This window comes from Coregonus clupeaformis, chromosome 23 (genome assembly GCF_020615455.1).
Source record: "Coregonus clupeaformis isolate EN_2021a chromosome 23, ASM2061545v1, whole genome shotgun sequence".
Taxonomy (NCBI): domain Eukaryota; kingdom Metazoa; phylum Chordata; class Actinopteri; order Salmoniformes; family Salmonidae; genus Coregonus; species Coregonus clupeaformis.
This window is the reverse complement of record NC_059214.1, coordinates 28,901,409-28,922,516: the sequence shown is the minus strand read 5'-3', so window position 1 is coordinate 28,922,516 and position 21,108 is coordinate 28,901,409. Positions and strand designations below refer to the sequence as shown.

General features: G+C 42.0%; 2 protein-coding genes across 3 annotated transcripts in view; one reads left to right on the top strand and one right to left on the bottom strand.

Annotated features, from left to right (window-relative positions):
• Positions 1 to 1,849, top strand: part of LOC121537052 (raftlin-2-like) — a 31,006-nt gene extending 29,157 nt beyond the window's left edge. The window contains exon 8 of the mRNA XM_041844798.1: positions 983 to 1,849. Coding sequence (XP_041700732.1) covers positions 983 to 1,192 — 210 coding nt within the window. The 3' untranslated portion in view covers positions 1,193 to 1,849. The remainder of the gene's footprint in view (positions 1 to 982) is intronic.
• A 3,744-nt stretch (positions 1,850 to 5,593) lies between these two features.
• Positions 5,594 to 20,871, bottom strand: LOC121537051 (MOB-like protein phocein). 2 transcript variants are annotated; one of them, XM_041844797.2, is made up of 8 exons: positions 20,548 to 20,871; positions 17,675 to 17,830; positions 7,517 to 7,579; positions 7,131 to 7,231; positions 6,806 to 6,935; positions 6,616 to 6,695; positions 6,414 to 6,525; positions 5,594 to 5,740 (listed from the first exon to the last, which is right to left on the bottom strand). In XM_041844797.2, the coding sequence occupies exons 1-8, from the start codon at positions 20,548 to 20,550 to the stop codon at positions 5,609 to 5,611; spliced, it is 777 nt and encodes a 258-aa protein (XP_041700731.1). In that variant the 5' UTR covers positions 20,551 to 20,871; the 3' UTR covers positions 5,594 to 5,608. The 2 variants fall into 2 exon arrangements, with proteins under 2 accessions (XP_041700731.1, XP_041700730.1); XM_041844796.2 differs by lacking the exons at positions 5,594 to 5,740; positions 6,414 to 6,525; positions 6,616 to 6,695; ... (1 more) ...; positions 7,131 to 7,231; positions 7,517 to 7,579 and adding exons at positions 17,116 to 17,308; positions 17,444 to 17,533 and having other exon boundaries at positions 20,548 to 20,786.
• Between the last annotated feature and the right edge of the window lie 237 nt (positions 20,872 to 21,108).

Here is a 21,108-nt window from a genome sequence, read left to right as displayed (position 1 = left end):
GTCTGACTGAGCTCATCTACCTGGCTCTCCCACACAGCTTCCAGGCGGTCTGACTGAGCTCATCTACCTGGCTCTCCCACACAGCTTCCAGGCGGTCTGACTGAGCTCATCTACCTGGCTCTCCCACACAGCTTCCAGGCGGTCTGTCTGAGCTCATCTACCTGGCTCTCCCACACAGCTTCCAGGCGGTCTGACTGAGCTCATCTACCTGGCTCTCCCACACAGCTTCCAGGCGGTCACTTGAGTCACATTCGTCAATCTTTTGAACTTGCAAAGCCAGGACACTTGACTTGTAACTAACCTCCACTAGAAACAATAATGTTTACTCTCTTTCTTACTTTCATGTAGGCTTTTTTTTTATTTGATCACATCAGAAGCTCTATTTTCCCATGTGCGCTGTTATTCATTTATCTGTGTTGCCGCTCTCGCGCTGCGGTCTGCAAATGCTAGTTGTGGTTGCATTTTTCCTATGGGAAAAACGAATGGTATTTGTTGAATATTAGGAGGACAGTAATAATTCTGTCCTTTTTGGAAAGCTAAAATTCTCCCCTTTTCAAGGAAACCGCTGTTGTTTTCCCACTTGACTGTTATGATGTGGAGAAAATCAGAGCTGTACATTGTTTAACCTGTAGCCAAGGCTTTATAGCCTATATGGTTAATTATGTTACAATATCAATGTTGCCAGCTAAGGTATACAAGGGGATAGTAGGCCTAGTTGGATAAGGCTATCTGAACGTGCACATGATGGAAGATAGAGGTAGCCTAAATATTCATTTTTTAATAGAAAAAGATGCACTGACTATTATGTGACAAATTGTCCAGTCTGTCAACTGATAACTAAAACTAATGAAGGATGAAATGACTAAAATGCGACTGACTAAAAACTATTTAAAGAATAACACTACATCTAAAATAGCTTCCAAAGTTAACACTGCATGGTAGACTCTTCCTCTCTGATCCTCACCTCTTTGTCCTCTCCCAGGCGGGGTCCATGCAGAGGGACGTGACCACTCGTTCTGTGAGTCGTGGTGTGGGCGGCCCCCGAACACCCCCCACTGAGGAGCTGTCCCCCACTGCGGGGGGTATTGGGGGGTTCCCCGTCTTCGGAGGGGGGTACCCCAGCGCCCTGTCCCACCTGGAGGAGGGGGGCTTCGAGCAGGACGACGGGGCGGCAGAGGTCACGTGCATGTGAACCCTGAAATTAACACACAGATGATATACATCCCCCATCTATCCCTCTAATCTCTTCCCTAACCAAGAAGATCATAGATTAGAAAGCAAAACTTGGCACTTTTTTGTTTTTTTATCATGAAGCCATACGTACCATTTTGAGATGGTGTTATTTCCATTTTTAAACATTTTGTTGGGAAAAGCAAGCAGTCTGCATTCACTGACATTGAGACACTTTTACTCATACCCACATTCTTCCACACATACACTCAGTCCTGATTCAAAAAGATCACATCGTTCACTCTGCACCTTTTCATATGATGAGAACACAGACACCCACATTCACACATAACTGTCACCAGCACAAAGCAGGAAGCACAGGACCCACCAGGAAGAACCTCTCTATGCACAGACAGACAGACCTCTGGACTAAACTCACTGTGACCCACAACACACCTGTTGGACTGATGTGTCCCAATGTTTTTGTTCTTCAGTCACTGCTCACAGGTTTCAGACATTGTTCCTGTTTTGGGAAACCGCCTCAACCGCTCTTCCTCCCTCCCCTTTAGAACTGCCAACACCTCTATTCAATCCAATTCAATCCAACTGTATTTACAGTGAGGGAAAAACGTATTTGATCCCCTGCTGATTTTGTACGCTTGCCCACTGACAAAGAAATTATCAGTCTATAATTTTAAATGTGAGAGACAGAATAACAACAAAAAAATCCAGAAAAAAAGCATGTCAAAAATGTTATAAATTGATTTGCATTTTAATGAGGGAAATAAGTATTTGACCCCCTCTCAATCAGAAAGATTTCTGGCTCCAAGGTGTCTTTTATACAGGTAACGAGCTGAGATTAGGAGCACACTCTTAAAGGGAGTGCTCCTAATCTCAGCTTGTTACCTGTATAAAAGACAACTGTCCACAGAAGCAATCAATCAATCAGATTCCAAACTCTCCACCATGGCCAAGACCAAAGAGCTCTCCAAGGATGTCAGGGACAAGATTGTAGACATACACAAGGCTGGAATGGTCTACAAGACCATCGCCAAGCAGCTTGGTGAGAAGGTGACAACAGTTAGTGCGATTATTCGCAAATGGAAGAAACACAAAATAACTGTCAATCTCCTTCGGCCTGGGGCTCCATGCAAGATCTCACCTCGTGGAGTTGCAATGATTATGAGAACGGTGAAGAATTAGCCCAGAACTACACGGGAGGATCTTGTCAATGATCAAGGCAGCTGGGACCATAGTCACCAAGAAAACAATTGGTAACACACTACGCCGTGAAGGACTGAAATCCTGCAGCGCCCGCAAGGTCCCCCTGCTCAAGAAAGCACATATACAGGGCCGTCTGAAGTTTGCCAATGAACATCTGAATAATTCAGAGGAGAACTGGGTGAAAGTGTTGTGGTCAGATGAGACCAAAATCGAGCTCTTTGGCATCAACTCAACTCACCGTGTTTGGAAGAGGAGGAATGCTGCCTATGACCCCAAGAACACCATCCCCACCGTCAAACATGGAGGTGGAAAACATTTTCTTTGGGGGTGTTTTTCTGCTAAGGGGACAGGACAACTTCACCGCATCAAAGGGACGATGGACGGGGCCATGTACCGTCAAATCTTGGGTGAGAACCTCCTTCCCTCAGCCAGGGCATTGAAAATGAGTTGTGGATGGGTATTTCAGCATGACAATGACCCAAAACACACAGCCTGGTGGCCAACTACAAGAAACGTCTGACCTCTGTGATTGCCAACAAGGGTTTTTCCACCAAATACTAAGTCATGTTTTGCAGAGGGGTCAAATACTTATTTCCCTCATTAAAATGCAAATCAATTCATAACATTTTTGACATGCATTTTTCTGGATTTTTTTGTTGTTATTCTGGCTCTCACTGTTCAAATAAACCTACCATTAAAATTATAGACTGATCATGTCTTTGTCAGTGGGCAAACGTACAAAATCAGCAGGGGATCAAATACTTTTTCCCCTCACTGTATCCCCTCTCCTCATTCTGACGTGACATCACGTCTGCTCAGGCTCAAGGTGACACAGTTCAGACAAACAGCATATCTACATCCTGCCACCAGCTCCTCTCCCTCCTCTCCTTTCCCATAAACACACCCAGCAGGATGTAAACATTTATCAGGTGTACAAATAGACATGTTCGCTGTGTTGACGGTACTGACAATATCCAGGTCAGACTTGTCTATGGGCCTGGCAGTGAGTACAGTCATATTACAAACAGCCCTCTCTCTTTCTGTGATGGTTGTGTTTAACTAGGGGTGTTTGAGTTCAGGCCTGGAGAAGCTTGTTTGTACAGTAATTGCTTGGGTGAATTCAGATGGTTTTTTTATATACATATACAGGACTGCCAAGCCACAGGGGTGCCTGGGTAAGTGGGAACGAACGGACAACATTTTGAACCTTTTTGAGATGTACACCTATTGTATTCAGTCTGATTGGTGCTAAACATCTAAAGTTCACTAATCTGTTCATGATGTCATCATTAGTGTATATTTCTTAAGTATTTTATAAGAATTTTATCAGTTGGCATCGGATCAGTAGCTATTCTGTTCCTGCACCTATTCTGTCATTGGAAATAGCTGGTAGTTATTTCATCATAGCCACATGGTACTGGTTATCAGGCCTCAATTGTTTCATTCTGCTCAGTGATGATGTAGATTCCTCTCCTCAGATCTTGAGACAAAGCCCTAGTTTCTTCAGGAGATGACACAGTGACATTTGACTGTTTGAAATGTTTGATCATGCGAAGGGAAACAACCAAGGGCTTGTTGTATAAGAGAACAACCCCATGCTGCTGTACATATCGTAGATGTTAACAGAAAGTACGTTTATATGAGCTCCCTTGTTTTGGGGATGGCGAAACAAATCAGTATTATCTACCTGTTGCAGTGTTTTCATTTGTTGTCATTGGTGTTATCTTATTAAAAAGTTATTGTTCCTCTTTGCGTCCAGTTGTATTCTCCGCTTTAGAAATACATTATATCCTTAAGAAATATACTGCCCATGATTTCTCACACTTACTGACCGATTGCCTTTTAAAGCGCTTGGCCCCACATTCACATCTGCCAACTTAAACTTTTTCATCCAGGTATTGAGGCGTAAACCTTAGAAATTAAGTTGCAATGACAGATGGGGCCAATTTATACAAAGGGACATTTCAAAAAGTCAACAAGAACTGGGTAACAGTCCTTTAAAAAAAAATTAAGACATCATGAAAATGTAACAAAATTCAGTTCATTAAAAAAGGAAAATTAAAAAGTGGGGCGAATAGACAAGATTCCTCTCACAAAATAACTTAATGATGAGGGGGAGGGTAAAAGGCAAAGGAGGTATGTACTAAGAGCAACACAAGCAGAGAGATTCTGAACCACAAATGGATCCATTGCCTCTAAATCCTAGGCACACCTGTACATTTGAGCGGATTGGATACATAAGCATTATGGTCATAGCTTCATCTTGCCTTCCAATGGGCTGCATGGAAATGTCTGCATATTTTTCCACCAATCCTCTCAGATCTACAGGAGTGGCTAGGGGTCCATTTACAATTCAGCGAGAGAGAACAAAAGCAACGGAGAGAATGCAAAGGTGAAGCACCAGCAAAATAATGATAGTAGAGATGGAGGGAGGGACATGATACAGCAGGGGTTATTTACAGAGAGCGGATGAGTGTGTGCCTTTGTCATCAACACATTATAGTTTTACGTAGGTTTAGCAAATGCAGCTGCTCAAAACGTTAAAGCAACATTCCCCACAGAGTAGTGAGAGCCTGTCTGTAGTGTGTAGCTGTTTCAGACCTGGGTTCAAATCAATGATGTACATAAACCTTGGATTGCTGATGCTATGCATTGGCCGATGAGAGGCTTTGAAGCCATCGGTCGGCCATATTGGCACTCCTCAGAAAAGCAGTCCTCCATAGGAATGAATGGAAATCTACAGTATTTCATTTGAATGTTTCAAGGACAAAATTAAATAAAATAAAATTTGTAGTGGGGCCAGTAACATTACTACTTTCTTTTAAGGACATTTACATTTTATTTATATTTTTTATGTTTAGCTCACATAATTACAAATTATGCATTTAGGTGTCTGTAATAGAATAAATGTGGCAAAAACAATTGTAGACTAATAAATGTAGAAATGTTTTACAATGGTGGAGGGGTGCCAAGATGGAGGCGCGATGGCTTCAAAACAGTGTCCCCTGTCAGTCATCTAGTGTATATATAAATTATTGATTAAAATACTTTTCGAAATCTTTCAAATACTTTGAGCATTTGCTTTAGCCTGCCTAGAGTGCCTGATGGGCAGGGTTTGCACTTGTGGGACTCTTCTGTTGGTTCCATTGCAACAGGCAAGCTCAATCAAGCAGTATTTGAACACACGTCTGGTCTCCTGTGTGTAGCTCTCCTCTCAGGCCTCGCTCTCCCCGGCTGAAGCGTTCTGGACCTCCTCCTCCAGGATAGGAACGATCAGGTTGTCCTTGGACATCAGGTTGTATTTCATCACGAAGCGTGTGAACCGATGGCACAGGAATGTCTCATTCTGCAGGGAGGGACATAGAAGGGAAACAAACAAGAGAATTAGGCTCTGTCCAGAAACAACCCATAGCACGTACCCCCTAGACACAGAGGTGAACCAAGAGAAGTAGAGTATGATATGAGGTCTGATTAACTAGTTTATAGAATGACTAACAGTTTTTAAATAGCAACATTATAGCTTTGGTCTGCTTGGGGTCATTACATTGACTACTGAGCCGGGTTCAGTGGACCATGAAGTGAACCTAATCATATGCCCATTGCCCAGTTCTAGTAATAACCACATATCAGTTTTTCCCTACAGACCTGGGCCCTGTTTCCCAAAAGCATCTTAAGGCTAATTCTAACGATGAACTTGGCCTTAAGATGCTTTTGGGAAACCGGGCCCAGGTCTGTAGTGCCACCTGTTGGCTGAATATGGAACAACCACAAAATGGAACATGATCATGACTCATTTGCCACAAATAAAGCACAATAACTAATTAATTCTCATCATGTCCTCCTCAACCTGGTGTACACTTCTGGATATGTGCATTCCATTTTCTAACTTAAACAAGCAGAAAAAATGCAGTTTGTGTCCCTGTGACGCTATAATATCAGTTTCAATAAGAATGAGGAACCCAAATCCTGCTCCTCTGCCAGGTCTGTTTGGGAAGTGGGAACTTCCAACTACTACTTACCTCATACTTGTCAAATATCTGCCGATGGTGGAAATAGGCATGAGAGAATATCCTATAGATACGGCGACACACAGAGCCCAGCTTGGCTACAGAGGACTCCTTGATGCTCACGCTGGGGAGAGAAGATTGAAAGTGTATGCGTAGGAAACCAAAGTATTCCTTTACACAGTGTGTGTGTGTGTGTGTGTGTGTGTGCGCTCACCGGCTGGGGAAATACTTGTTGCTGTTGAGAAGGCAGGCAGCTCCGTCCAGCGTGTGCCTAGTGTAGTCAATGGCAGGACACTGTGGACAGAAACACACAGGCAATTACATACATCTTAAATATAGTGCATGGCAGGCTAAATAGAAATATAAAATCCTGAGTGAATTTAATTCTGATTTTAGTAACACACCTCTTTGGGGGTCTTGTGTGCAGCACATAGGAAGATCCACTGCTCTGTGGCGGTCATCTGGGTGCAGGTCTCTGGGTGGCACTCACTCTGCAGTTTCACAGCTAGTCCATTCAGCTCCAGACAGAACTGCCTATATCAGAGAGAAAGAAGGGGTGGGTGGGGAATGGGGATAAGGAAAAAGATAGATGAGTGAGACTCAACACCAAAATAAATTACTGTAATTGATTTGGTAGACACACTCAGTGTAGAGTAATCAGTCAAGTGTGTAGTTAGCATACTGTCAAAGTAATACGTCTAGTAAGTCAAGTGAAGGAAGGCAGTGTACCTGAGGTGCTCATACTTCCACACTCCCTCGTCCTGTCCCTCTGGAGGCTCCAGGATCTTATCGATGTTAGAGCAGTCTGACCGGATGTTCTGCTGAATGTACTGAACAGGGACAGGGGTACCACTGAGGTTAGTCAAACATCCTGATTCTGCTAACATCCTTGTTAACCAACTAAAGTTCTGACATGGGTGACAATGATCACACTAGATAAGATGCTTTGTAGGTTTATAGGGCAGCAGCCATCTTAAAATAAGGAACAGCTCATCAATGTCAGGCTTGACACTTGACAGCTACGAACAGCATTCTGCAATCATGACACTTTTGATGCTAATTTGAAGCTTAAAATGGACTCCCCAGTCATTCCCCACTGACTAACTCAACCACACCTGCTGTACAGCCAGCGTGCTGTCCATCTCTTCAAAGGATTCATCCGGCCAGTTGTAGAAATCCTGCAGCGAAAGAGGGAGGGACAAAGGGATAACGTTAATCATATTCAAGGAACTGTATGTGTTCAATGGACAAAAGTGTCACCTCTCAGCCTTTCATGTTATCTAGCCATAGACAGCATTGTTAACGTTAGTTAACGTTAGCTAGCAACAGCTGTAATTGTTGACATAATAATAAAATAATATGCCATTTAGCAGACGCTTTTATCCAAAGCGACTTACAGTCATGCGTGCATACATTTTTGTGTATGGGTGGTCCCGGGGATCGAACCCACTACCTTGGCGTTACAAGCGCCGTGCTCTACCAGCTGAGCTACAGAGGACCACAAGCTAACTGGTAACTGTCAGGACATGCTAGCTAACTGGTAACTGTCAGCTATTTTGACATAGCTTGCTAGCTAGTTAACTGTTCATGAACTGTAGTCTTCAGCACTGTAGTTAACTAGCTATAATATTTTGCATCAGCCAACTATCAAGCCAAGTAATTATTTGTGTTGACTTTATACTTATAAAGTGCCCCAAATTAGCTAGCTATATTGAACAAAACTGTAAACGCAACATGCAACAATTTCAAAGATTTTACTGAGTTACAGTTCATATACGGAAATCATTCATTACACCCTAATCTATGGATTTCACATGACGGGCAGGGGTGCAGCTGGGGAGCCAGGCCCAGCCAATCAGAATTTGTTTTTCCCCACAAACGCTTTATTACAGACAGAAATACCCCCCCACCCCACCCCCTCAGACGATCCCACAGGTGAAGAAGCCGGATATGGAGGTCCTGGGCTGGCGTGGTTACAAGTGGTCTGTGGTTGAGGCCAGTTGGACACGCTGCCAAATTCTCTAAAACGACACTGGAGGCAGCTTATGTTAGAGAAATTAACATTAAATTCTCTGGCAACAGCTCTGGTGGACATTCCTGCAGTCAGCATGCCAATTGCACGCTCCCTCAAAACTTGAGACATCTGTGGCATTGTGTTGTGTGACAAAACTGCATATTTTAAAGTGGCCTTTTATTGTCCCCAGCACAAGGTGCTCCTGTGTAATGATCATGCTGTTTAATCAGCTTCTTGATATGCCACACCTGTCAGGTGAATGGAATATCTTGGCAAAGGAGAAATGCTTACTAACAGACATGTAAACAAATTTGTGCACAACATTTTAGAGAAATAAGCTTTCTGGGATTTTATATTTCAGCTCATGAAACATGAGACCAACACTTTACATAATTATAATTATAATTGGTCATTTAGCAGACGCTCTTATCCAGAGCGACTTACAGGAGCAATTAGGGTTAAGTGCCTTGCTCAAGGGCACATCGACAGATTTTTCACCTAGTCGGCTCGGGGATTAGAACCAGCGACCTTTCGGTTACTGGCACAACGCTCTTAACCACTAAGCTACCTGCCGCCCCATGTTGCGTTAACATTTTTGTTCAGTGTAATTTAAGGTTACCAATACCAAATGTAAACTAGGTTGACTACTAAATTAGCTTGCCAAAAGATACCAACCCTACCGTTACGCTTGTTTACGCTGAGCTGCACTGGGGTTGGAACTCAATCATTGTTACATTAAGACACTATGGAGCTGGCGCGAGATATGGGTCGGAAAACGTACCTCAATGCTGGGATGGGATATGCCACTGTACTCCAAATTGTACCTTTATCCATACTGCTCAACCAAGAAGATTGAAATTCTACCAGTTTTCATGGAAACCTGCCATTTTCAACCCCATGCTAGTTAACATTCCATAATCAGCCATTATGGAATGCCACTTCGTGTTTTTTTTGTTTTTTGTTATTTTATTAACAACAATTACAACACAATATACAAACATACTGATATATATATATATATATATATATATATATATATATATATATATATATACACACACACACACACACACACACACACACAGTGGGGGGAAAAAAGTATTTAGTCAGCCACCAATTGTGCAAGTTCTCCCACTTAAAAAGATGAGAGAGGCCTGTAATTTTCATCATAGGTACACGTCAACTATGACAGACAAAATGAGAAAAAAAAATCCAGAAAATCACATTGTAGGATTTTTTATGAATTTATTTGCAAATTATGGTGGAAAATAAGTATTTGGTCAATAACAAAAGTTTCTCAATACTTTGTTATATACCCTTTGTTGGCAATGACACAGGTCAAACGTTTTCTGTAAGTCTTCACAAGGTTTTCACACACTGTTGCTGGTATTTTGGCCCATTCCTCCATGCAGATCTCCTCTAGAGCAGTGATGTTTTGGGGCTGTCGCTGGGCAACACGGACTTTCAACTCCCTCCAAAGATTTTCTATGGGGTTGAGATCTGGAGACTGGCTAGGCCACTCCAGGACCTTGAAATGCTTCTTACGAAGCCACTCCTTCGTTGCCCGGGCGGTGTGTTTGGGATCATTGTCATGCTGAAAGACCCAGCCACGTTTCATCTTCAATGCCCTTGCTGATGGAAGGAGGTTTTCACTCAAAATCTCACGATACATGGCCCCATTCATTCTTTCCTTTACACGGATCAGTCGTCCTGGTCCCTTTGCAGAAAAACAGCCCCAAAGCATGATGTTTCCACCCCCATGCTTCACAGTAGGTATGGTGTTATTTGGATGCAACTCAGCATTCTTTGTCCTCCAAACACGACGAGTTGAGTTTTTACCAAAAAGTTCTATTTTGGTTTCATCTGGCCATATGACATTCTCCCAATCCTCTTCTGGATCATCCAAATGAACTCTAGCAAACTTCAGACGGGCCTGGACATGAACTGGCTTAAGCAGGGGGACACGTCTGGCACTGCAGGATTTGAGTCCCTGGCGGCGTAGTGTGTTACTGATGGTAGGCTTTGTTACTTTGGTCCCAGCTCTCTGCAGGTCATTCACTAGGTCCCCCCGTGTGGTTCTAGGATTCTTGCTCACCGTTCTTGTGATCATTTTGACCCCACGGGGTAAGATCTTGCGTGGAGCCCCAGATCGAGGGAGATTATCAGTTTTCTTGTATGTCTTCCATTTCCTAATAATTGCTCCCACAGTTGATTTCTTCAAACCAAGCTGCTTACCTATTGCAGATTCAGTCTTCCCAGCCTGGTGCAGGTCTACAATTTTGTTTCTGGTGTCCTTTGACAGCTCTTTGGTCTTGGCCATAGTGGAGTTTGGAGTGTGACTGTTTGAGGTTGTGGACAGGTGTCTTTTATACTGATAAGTTCAAACAGGTGCCATTAATACAGGTAACGAGTGGAGGACAGAGGAGCCTCTTAAAGAAGAAGTTACAGGTCTGTGAGAGCCAGAAATCTCATATTTTTAAGTGGGAGAACTTGCACAATTGGTGGCTGACTAAATACTTTTTTTCCCCACTGTATATATTATTTTTTTTAATCTACCAATTAACACAGAAACTTTATACACAGGTATACACATTTTTTTCTTTAAATAGACAAGGCTTCACAGGCATTTAGGGTCCGTTTTGCTATACATATTTTTAGATTACGCAGCATTTTCAAAATACAAATACAATTTATATTTTACAAATTGTGGCTTTTCTTTTGCCCACTTGCATTGATGTATATAATATTTACCATACATAATGAAGATTCATTATATATACACACTTTGTTCTGATCTAAAGCCTTATCATGAAACAAAAGTAAAACATATTTACCATCAAGACAAACCCTAGCACCAGTTGATCTAAAAAATACATAATTATTAGCGCACTTTTTATCTTTGATGCATACACCATCTAATAAGACGCTGAAACTGAATTCCACATTCCTCTCAAGAACATAATTTCCATGTAAAAGTCTTATAAGGCCTGTAAGTATTGCATAAAAAACAAATGGCATTCTCCTTCACCATCACTGGAAATCCATATCTATTCAAAAACTCGACATAACTATACAGTTGTCCATTTCCAATAAATAATTGTGCCACTAACAAAATTCCGTTCTCAAACCATCTATGGAAAAATGAAGATTTATTCTTATATTTTATGTCTTTGATATTCCAAATCAAACATCTATGAGGGGAGAAGTTATGTTTATATACAATTAACCAGGATAGTAACACTTTATTATGGAAATTGGCTAATTTAAAGGGGAATTTTTATTAGCTCAAATTGGATGTAATTCTTCATCCATCTAGTCTTAAAGATAATATTGGATATACCAAAATTCAAGCACATTTAAACCACCATGATCTAGAGTATTACATAATACACTCTTTTAAAAAATCATGTGGTTTATTCCTCCAAACAAAATTAAAAAGTTTCAAGTCTACTTCTTTACTTGTTGCTTGGGGAACATCCAATGCTATTGCAGTATATAATAGTCTTGATTCTTCTTCAGTTTTTCACAACAATATGCGACCATTTAACCCTTAACAACCAAGCATCAAACCTGAACTTTCTCAGTGATGGGATTACAATTTTAATTAGTCCTTTGTTTGGTTTTTACATACAGTACCAGTCAAAAGTTTGGACACACCTACTCATTCAAGGGTTTTTCTTTATTTTTACTATTTTCTACATTGTAGAATAATAGTGAAGACATCAAAACTATGAAATAACACATATTGAATCATGTAGTAAGCAAAGAAGTGTTAAACAAATCAAAATATATTTTAGATTCTTCAAGGTAGCCACCCTTTGCCTTGATGACAGCTTTGCACACTCTTGGCATTCTCTCAACCGGCTTCATGAGGTAGTCACCTGGAATGCATTTCAATTAATAGGTGTGCCTTGTTAAAAGTTAATTTGTGGAATTTCTTTCCTTCTTAATGTGTTTGAGGCAATCAGTTGTATTGTGACATGGTAGGGGTGGTATACAGAAGATAGCCCTATTTGGTAAAAGACCAAGTCCATATTATGGCAAGAACAGCTCAAATAAGCAAAGAGAAACGACAGTCCATCATTACTTTAAGTCATGAAGGTCAGCCAATCCGGAAAATTTCAAGTGCAGTCACAAAAACCATGAAGCACTATGATGAAACTGGCTCTCATGAGGATCGCCACAGGAAAGGAAGACCCAGAGTTACCTCTACTGCAGAGGATAAGTTCATTAGGAGTTACCAGCCTCAGAAATTTCAGCCCAAATAAATGCTTCACAGTTCAAGTAACAGACACATCTCAACATCAACTGTTCAGAGGAGACTGTGAATCAGGCCTTCATGGTCGAATTGCTGCAAAGAAACCACTACTAAAGGACACCAATAAGAAGAAGAGACCTGCTTGGGCCAAGAAACACAAGCAATGGACATTAGACCGGTTGAAATCTGTCCTTTGGTCTGATGAGTCCAAATCTGAGATTTTTGGTTCCAACCACCGTGTCTTTGTGAGACGCAGAGTAGGTGAACGGATGATCTTCGCATGTGTGGTTCACACCGTGAAACATGGAGGAGGTGTGATGGTGCTTTGCTGGTGACACAGTCTGTGATTTATTTAGAATTCAAGGCACACTTAACCAGCATGGCTAACACAGCATTCTGCTGCGATACGCCATCCCATCTGGTTTGGGCTTAGTGGGACTATCATTTGTTTTTCAACAGGACAATGATCCAACACACCTCCAGGCTGCGTAAGGGCTATTTGACCAAGAAGGAGCGTAATGGTGTGCTGCATCAGATTCAATGGCCTCCACAATCACCCGGCCTCAACCCAATTGAGATGGTTTGGGATGAGTTGGACCGCAAAGTGAAGGAAAAGCAGCCAACAAGTGCTCAGCACATGTGGGAACTCCTTCAAGACTGTTGGAAAAGCATTCCAGGTGAAGCTGGTCGAGAGAATGCCAAGAGTGTGCAAAGCTGTCATCAAGGCAAAGGGTGGCTACTTTGAAGAATCTCAAATATAAAATATATTTTGATTTATTTAACACTTTTTTGGCTACTACATGATTTGATTAGTGTTATTTCATAGTTTTGATGTCTTCACTATTATTCTTCAAGATAGAAAATAGTCTAAATTAAGAAAAAATATTTCGTGTTTTTCTCGCCTTCTTCCATCCACTTTGTTCTTGATCTCACAAAGGCTCATTTTTCTTTGTCCTCATATATTCTGTCCAAATCTAATTGTAGTTTGACTCAAGTCCTCTTGTCCATAATGGTAACAATGTCTTTGATTATATACTTTTGGTCTTAGCAACCTCCTTTCCTCTTTTAATGGCCAACCTTCTGATCTTGTACTTCATGAATTCCCAGTATGCACCATATAACTTCAATAAGTTTGCCTTATTCTAGCATTCAGTTATAATAGATTTAGCTGCATTCTTGAACTGTTCATCAGCCAGAAGTGTTTTGTTAAATTTCCGGTAATTGTTGTTATTTTTCTGCCCATCTGTGAGTTTGATTGAAAGAAAAATGGCTTTATGGTCAGTGAGAACAGAGGTTTCAATAGAAACACCTACTCTGGATATGAACCAAAAATCGATTCTTGATTGCTTGGACATATCTTTACAACACAATGTAGATTGTTTTTTATAAGGGTTTTTATATCTCTATATATCAAAACCATCAAATCCCAAACATAAATTAAACTCGGAGGGATTATTCATTCTTGTAGCTCATAGAGATAAGCAATCCCATTGAGGAGCGCCAATCGAATTCCAATTCCCTCCTAAATTCAGTCTGGCAAAGTAAACAAATTTCCTGCTCGAAATCTTGAAATAGGTCTCTTTTTTTTTTTTACTGTTATTTGTAGCATAAATGTTTCCCAAGGCACATCTATAACAAAAATGAACCATCTTCCAGAATGATGAGCCTTACTCGACTACTTTACCTTTAAACTTCCCTTTCAAAATTGCCAAGCCAGCAGAATGGTTACTTCCATAATTGCACTTCGTGTTGAACAACAAAGGAGCAAAATTGGCTGGCACTGCCATTCCAAAATGTCTGCAGTGGCTACTGTTAGCTAACATGAGGACAAAAAGGGCAGTTTTCCCTGAAAAATAGCAGTATTTCAATCTTCTCGGTGTATCAGTGTGGATAAATGTACAATTTGGAGTACAGTGGCATATCCCATCTCTGCATTGATGTACGTTTCCCCACCCATATCTTGCACCAGCTCCATGGTGTGCCCATGATTGCGTTCCAACTCCAGTGCAGCTCAGTCGTAAACAAGCATAACGGTAGGGTCGGTATCTTCTGGCAACTAAGTTAGCTAACATCAGTTAGCTACTAGTTACTAGCTAACTATCAAAAGTAAAAAGTGGTTCTCTGATAGTATTCATATTGGCATTTTTGTAAGTCTAGTTTGCCAACTAACTAACTAGACAAGTCTCTAAATCTCTGCTGTGCAACGTTTTTAGCAAGCTACTACTAGCTTGCAGCCCCGACCCTCCTGTGTTTTTCGGAAGACATCTCCGAGCAAATTGCAGACAAACGACTCAAAAAGCCATCACCGAAATTAAATCCACGGTTGAGGCGAGGCAAGGCCGCAATAATCACCGATGGCCTCTTTACCAAATTCAATCGTATTCCGATTTATAGAAACATACCTTCGCCTTTGTTCCAGGCCTATTCCTCCTCAGAACTGCAGTACCCTCCGCCATGACCATCTCGACAGAATGCCCGGATGCAAATGATGCACAGACTTGTGTGACTGATACCAGGAACGGTGACAGGGAGTTGGTGGCTACCAAACAAACGGTGGTCATTCCTCCAGAGATATCACTGACACAAGTACACTGCTCAAAAAAATAAAGGGAACACTAAAATAACACATCCTAGATCTGAATGAATGAAATAATCTTATTAAATACTTATTTCTTTACATAGTTGAATGTGCTGACAACAAAATCACACAAAAAGTATCAATGGAAATCAAATGTATCAACCCATGGAGGTCTGGATTTGGAGTCACCCTCAAAATTAAAGTGGAAAACCACACTACAGGCTGATCCAACTTTGATGTAATGTCCTTAAAACAAGTCAAAATGAGGCTCAGTAGTGTGTGTGGCCTCCACGTGCCTGTATGACCTCCCTACAACACCTGGGCATGCTCCTGATGAGGTGGCGGATGGTCTCCTGAGGGATCTCCTCCCAGACCTGGACTAAAGCATCCGCCAACTCCTGGACAGTCTGTGGTGCAACGTGGCGTTGGTGGATGGAGCGAGACATGATGTCCCAGATGTGCTCAATTGGATTCAGGTCTGGGGAACGGGCGGGCCAGTCCATAGCATCAATGCCTTCCTCTTGCAGGAACTGCTGACACACTCCAGCCACATGAGGTCTAGCATTGTCTTGCATTAGGAGGAACCCAGGGCCAACCGCACCAGCATATGGTCTCACAAGGGGTCTGAGGATCTCATCTCGGTACCTAATGGCAGTCAGGCTACCTCTGGCGAGCACATGGAGGGCTGTGCGGCCCCCCAAAGAAATGCCACCCCACACCATGACTGACCCACCGCCAAACCGGTCATGCTGGAGGATGTTGCAGGCAGCAGAACGTTCTCCACGGTGTCTCCAGACTCTGTCACGTGCTCAGTGTGAACCTGCTTTCATCTGTGAAGAGCACAGGGCGCCAGTGGCGAATTTGCTAATCTTGGTGTTCTCTGGCAAATGCCAAATGTCCTGCACGGTGTTGGGCTGTAAGCACAACCCCCACCTGTGGACGTCGGGCCCTCATACCACCCTCATGGAGTCTGTTTCTGACCATTTGAGCAGACACATGCACATTTTTGGCCTGCTGGAGGTCATTTTGCAGGGCTCTGGCAGTGCTCCTCCTGCTCCTCCTTGCACATAGGCGGAGGTAGCAGTCCTGCTGCTGGGTTGTTGCCCTCCTACGGCCTCCTCCACGTCTCCTGATGTACTGGCCTGTCTCCTGGTAGCGCCTCCATGCTCTGGACACTACGCTGACAGACACAGCAAACCTTCTTGCCACAGCTCGCATTGATGTGCCATCCTGGATGAGCTGCACTACCTGAGCCACTTGTGTGGGTTGTAGACTCCGTCTCATGCTACCACTAGAGTGAAAGCACCGCCAGCATTCAAAAGTGACCAAAACATCAGCCAGGAAGCATAGGAACTGAGAAGTGGTCTGTGGTCACCACCTGCAAAACCAGTCCTTTATTGGGGGTGTCTTGCCACCTGTTGTCTATTCCATTTGCACAACAGCATGTGAAATGTATTGTCAATCAGTGTTGCTTCCTAAGTGGACAGTTTGATTTCACAGAAGTGTGATTGACTTGGAGTTACATTGTGTTGTTTAAGTGTTCCCTTTATTTTTTTGAGCAGTGTATGTATAAATCATAGTATTTGAAGGATACATGGGCACTGTGTAGCTCAGTTGGTAGAGCATGGCGCTTGCAACGCCAGGGTTGTGGGTTCGATTCCCACGGGGGGCCAGTATGAAAATAAGAAGAAATGTATGCACTAACTGTAAGTCGCTCTGAATAAGAGCATCTGCTAAATGACTAAAATGTAACAAGGACCTTCCTTTTACCAAAACCAGTTCCAAATCCAGTTCCTTCAACACAATGTTATGCAGATCCTCTTTTCATATATCTGCTCAGGAGATTAAATTGCAGCAACACATCCAGATTCAATAGTTCACTTTATTATTGTAACAAAACATGATCAGAATTATTTACAATTCAATAACATAGAAAAAACTAAGACATGAATGAGGCAACATTCTTTCTTCTCTAACAGGATGGATGTTTTACAGTGAAACAGATTTTACTCTACATATTTGCCAAGGATGTCAGCATCACGGAACAGGAAGTATTCCTGAAAGACAAATGATGATAGAAATTAAAATAGACAATCAATACACAAACACTAATGAATATGGTGGTTGGACATAATTTTGAATGATCACTTATTAATCATATATCTAATAATAATAAAGTAGAAAACAGTTGCCTTGTCTTCCAGGTTGACTTTAGTTCCTCCATACTCTGGCAGAAGGACCTTCTCTCCAACTTTGACACTCATGGGTGTCAGGTTCCCTTTCTGAATGAAATCAGTAGATAAGCCAGTAAGACAACACAGACAGACTGTAAGCCACAGTTGTAGACAGACTCCAGTTAGATACACAACTCATACATAAGCTACTGTTTAGCCAGAGAGAGTGAGACAGAAGTAGTAAATTACCTTGTTTGTGGAGCCTGGTCCTACTGCCACCACTGTGGCCTGCAGAACCTTGCCTTGGGCCTTCTCTGGCAACATGATGCCCCCCTTCGACATAGTCTCTGCAGCCAGACGCTCCACCAGCACCCGGTCAAACATGGGAAGGAATTTCCTGAAAGCCTAAAATGTGTAGGGGAAGTGTTTTATTTATGACGGAGACAATGTACAACAAAACATTGCAACTGATTTAATCTACATAGCTCATCTGAGGTTGAGAAGTGTTGGACTCTTCTACAGTGAGTGCTTGACATTCCAATTGTTATACCCTGAAATAGCCACTAGATGTAGAGTCAATCGATTGTGTGAACTGATAAAGGCATGAGTAATACAAATGCACGAGAGGGGCCCCTTCAATAGCCAAAAGGAGATGTGTTGTAACCATCTGCCATCATCCACTGAAAATATGGACTATGTACAAAACCTTAAGGTGGATTCCAAGAGTTCCTGGTTTGGTAAGTGTAGTCGCTCTTTTTGAATGGCTCTTTTTGGTGAACGTCTGGAACCGAATCACATCTGTGAAAGAGACTTTCATTTGGCTCCCTGACTTGCATACGGTTAGGCCTACTACTGTTTTTTGAGCTCCAGACAATAATTATATGCAAAAAAATATTTATAAAATTACTCACTGCAGGAACAATAGATAGAGAGGAGAGAGCATTTCTGGTCCACACATTTTTGCAGTGCGTTCATTTTTGTAGGCCATCTAATAATTTGGGTCAGGTAAAAATGTATTTGAACTCACGTCACGAACTGACATAATGGCAGGCAACTTTTTAGGCTTTACATTAGATATTTGCAATTTTTTGATGGTGATATATACATTTAAGCGCTACTGAACAAAGAGCTGTTTGGGAGCTAAATTAACGTCTCTTTTAGCTGAACGGAGCCAAATGAGCCAGCTCACTGAACACTCAATACAAGAAACTTGTCACTAAAGGTATACATAAACCTACTACAGGTTAGTGGTACTCTCCGCTATAATAATTGAAGGAGTGAGTGGAGCTGAAGATATGATGGTGGATGCCCCACAGCCTGTGGAGATTCCGTGTTGTTCAACAGTTGAGGGAAACTGATATGCTGATCGTGAAGGTGGATTTTGTGGCGTTTATTGCGCATGTGATTAATTGTACTGCCCAAATGAACAAGTCCAAGAAACTGGCCATAATTGTATCTGCGGCTCAAAAGGTTCTTGGGTCTCCAGGACTTCACGGCCGAAACATTGCAAGATATACTGTATGAAGATGCTCTTCTTTCTCAGGCCCCAGAGACTGAAGGGATCGGAGTTGACGTTTGAATCTGACTAAAGGAGTAAATTGATTTGTTTTTGTTTCTTTGTCTTTTAATTATTTGGAAACAATATGAGCATACTACCCCGTACAGTGGGTGGTGGCATACACCTCATGTATTTTTGCGGACCGCCATAATACCATAGAAAAATAGTGGTGCCCTCCTCTACTTCTAACTGTACAGGAAATCATTAATGAGGGTTTGTTACTGCCCTTGACTACTAGCAGTGTCCATGCAATTTGTAAGTAGAGCCTGCCAAAGGCAACAAAGACACTGTTAGTATTCACTATTGAAAAGGCATAAAGCAGCATTGCCCAAACTTGGTCCTCGGGACCCCAAGGGGTGCACATTTTGGGTTTTGCCCTAACACTACACTGCTGATTAAAATTATCAAAGCTAGATGATTAGTTGATTATTTGAATCAGCTGTGTAGTGCTAGGGCAAAAACCAAAACGTGCACCACTTGGGGTTCCGAGGACCGAGTTTGGGAAACCCTGGTGTAAAGCAAGCAATTGGTAGATATCTGATGTAGGACGATTTTCAAGCTAAAACTAAAAGACTACTCAAAGTAGAGTATGGATTCGCTCTTTGGCCAGCACAATGCAAGGTGCTTAGGAGCCAAAATGTTGAAGAGTTTAAACACCAGCTGCCTGTCTGGTAACAGATGTATCTTTGACCTTGAATGAAGGTTGTCAGTGAAACAGGGGAGGGACAGAGGAGGGTCTGTGGTTCCAGGCTGTTGATGCCAGGGCAGGGCTCTCCAACCCTGACCCACATATAAACTTCTATACTAATCATGGCAGGGATGTTAAGAGTAAATTCCAGAACAGGTCAGGGAGTGTGTGCCGCCGCGCCCCACCCTGCATAGTTTGAAATATTACAAGTGTGGCAAAATGAATGGGCAAATAAAATGCTGTGACGCAGTTACACATGGGGTCACAGCGTCTGCGTTACCCGGAACTGGTTGATAGCGCCGGTAATTCCCTTTTTCGTTGTGCAAGGACACAGACAGTGAAATAAACTAGAATAACATACAATAGGTCAAATAAAATACCACACTTGTGCAAAGGCCCATACACATAGCATGTGGCATCAATTTAGATTGCAACAGCAAATGCTTCTCCTCATCACTTTATTCGTTCTTCATAGTTCACTAGTACCCATCAACAACAGTGCCAATTGTGAAAATCGTGCTGGCAATTCTCTCCATATATAGCCAACGATTTTGAGATTGATGGTGCAAGATAGCAAGTTATCTCGAGCTAGCTAATTTAGCTATTCGACAATCAGAAGTGTGGGACAATGCATGGCAGATCGCATATGTCACTGTATGACAAGCCTTTACACAGTAACGGTTGCTAGCTAATCTGATAAAATCCTCCTGTATTCTTGGTCATGTCTGACCTTGCCTGTGATAAATCAAAGCATAGTTTAGCTACTACAACACATGATGAAAATCGGAATGCGTGCTAACTCTGCTGGTGACAAACAGGACATTTGGCATCCTAAATTATATTATAGCTATGTGTTTTTGATAAAGAATGTCTTACCATTTTTATGTGAGAGACCTTGTGATGTTGAGGACCGACTTCTTTGAGCGTGGATTTGACACACTGAACTAGAATCTCCACGTGAGGAAATGTCGAGAACTGGTTCGCGCATGCGTGTCTTCAAATGTCCTTACTTTACTCTTCCTGGACAGTTTCAGTTCCAGAATATTCCATAACCCCTACAGAATGCAAAAGGCACGTATACATATAAAAGTAACACAAATGTGGCAGAAGGAACTCGCCAGAACAGTTCTGATGAAATTATAACAAATGTTTAATGTGTTCTCATGCGATTGCAATTTGCAGCAACGTTGCACAATGTGTCAACTTTGAACTCCCTTATTTCTCCAATGGCGCATGAGAAAATTCTGGAACCTGGGGCCCTGGAACGAGCATATCAGTGAAATGTGTAGTTTTATCGATAAGTTAAATACACAAAATAAATACTTTCCCTAAAACAAAGTGCATAAATAGCACAATCATTTGATTCATTATGGTTTTGATGTAAAAAGTCCAATTTCAGCAAACATATGTATTTCTCTCCCTATGCATGTTTAGGGG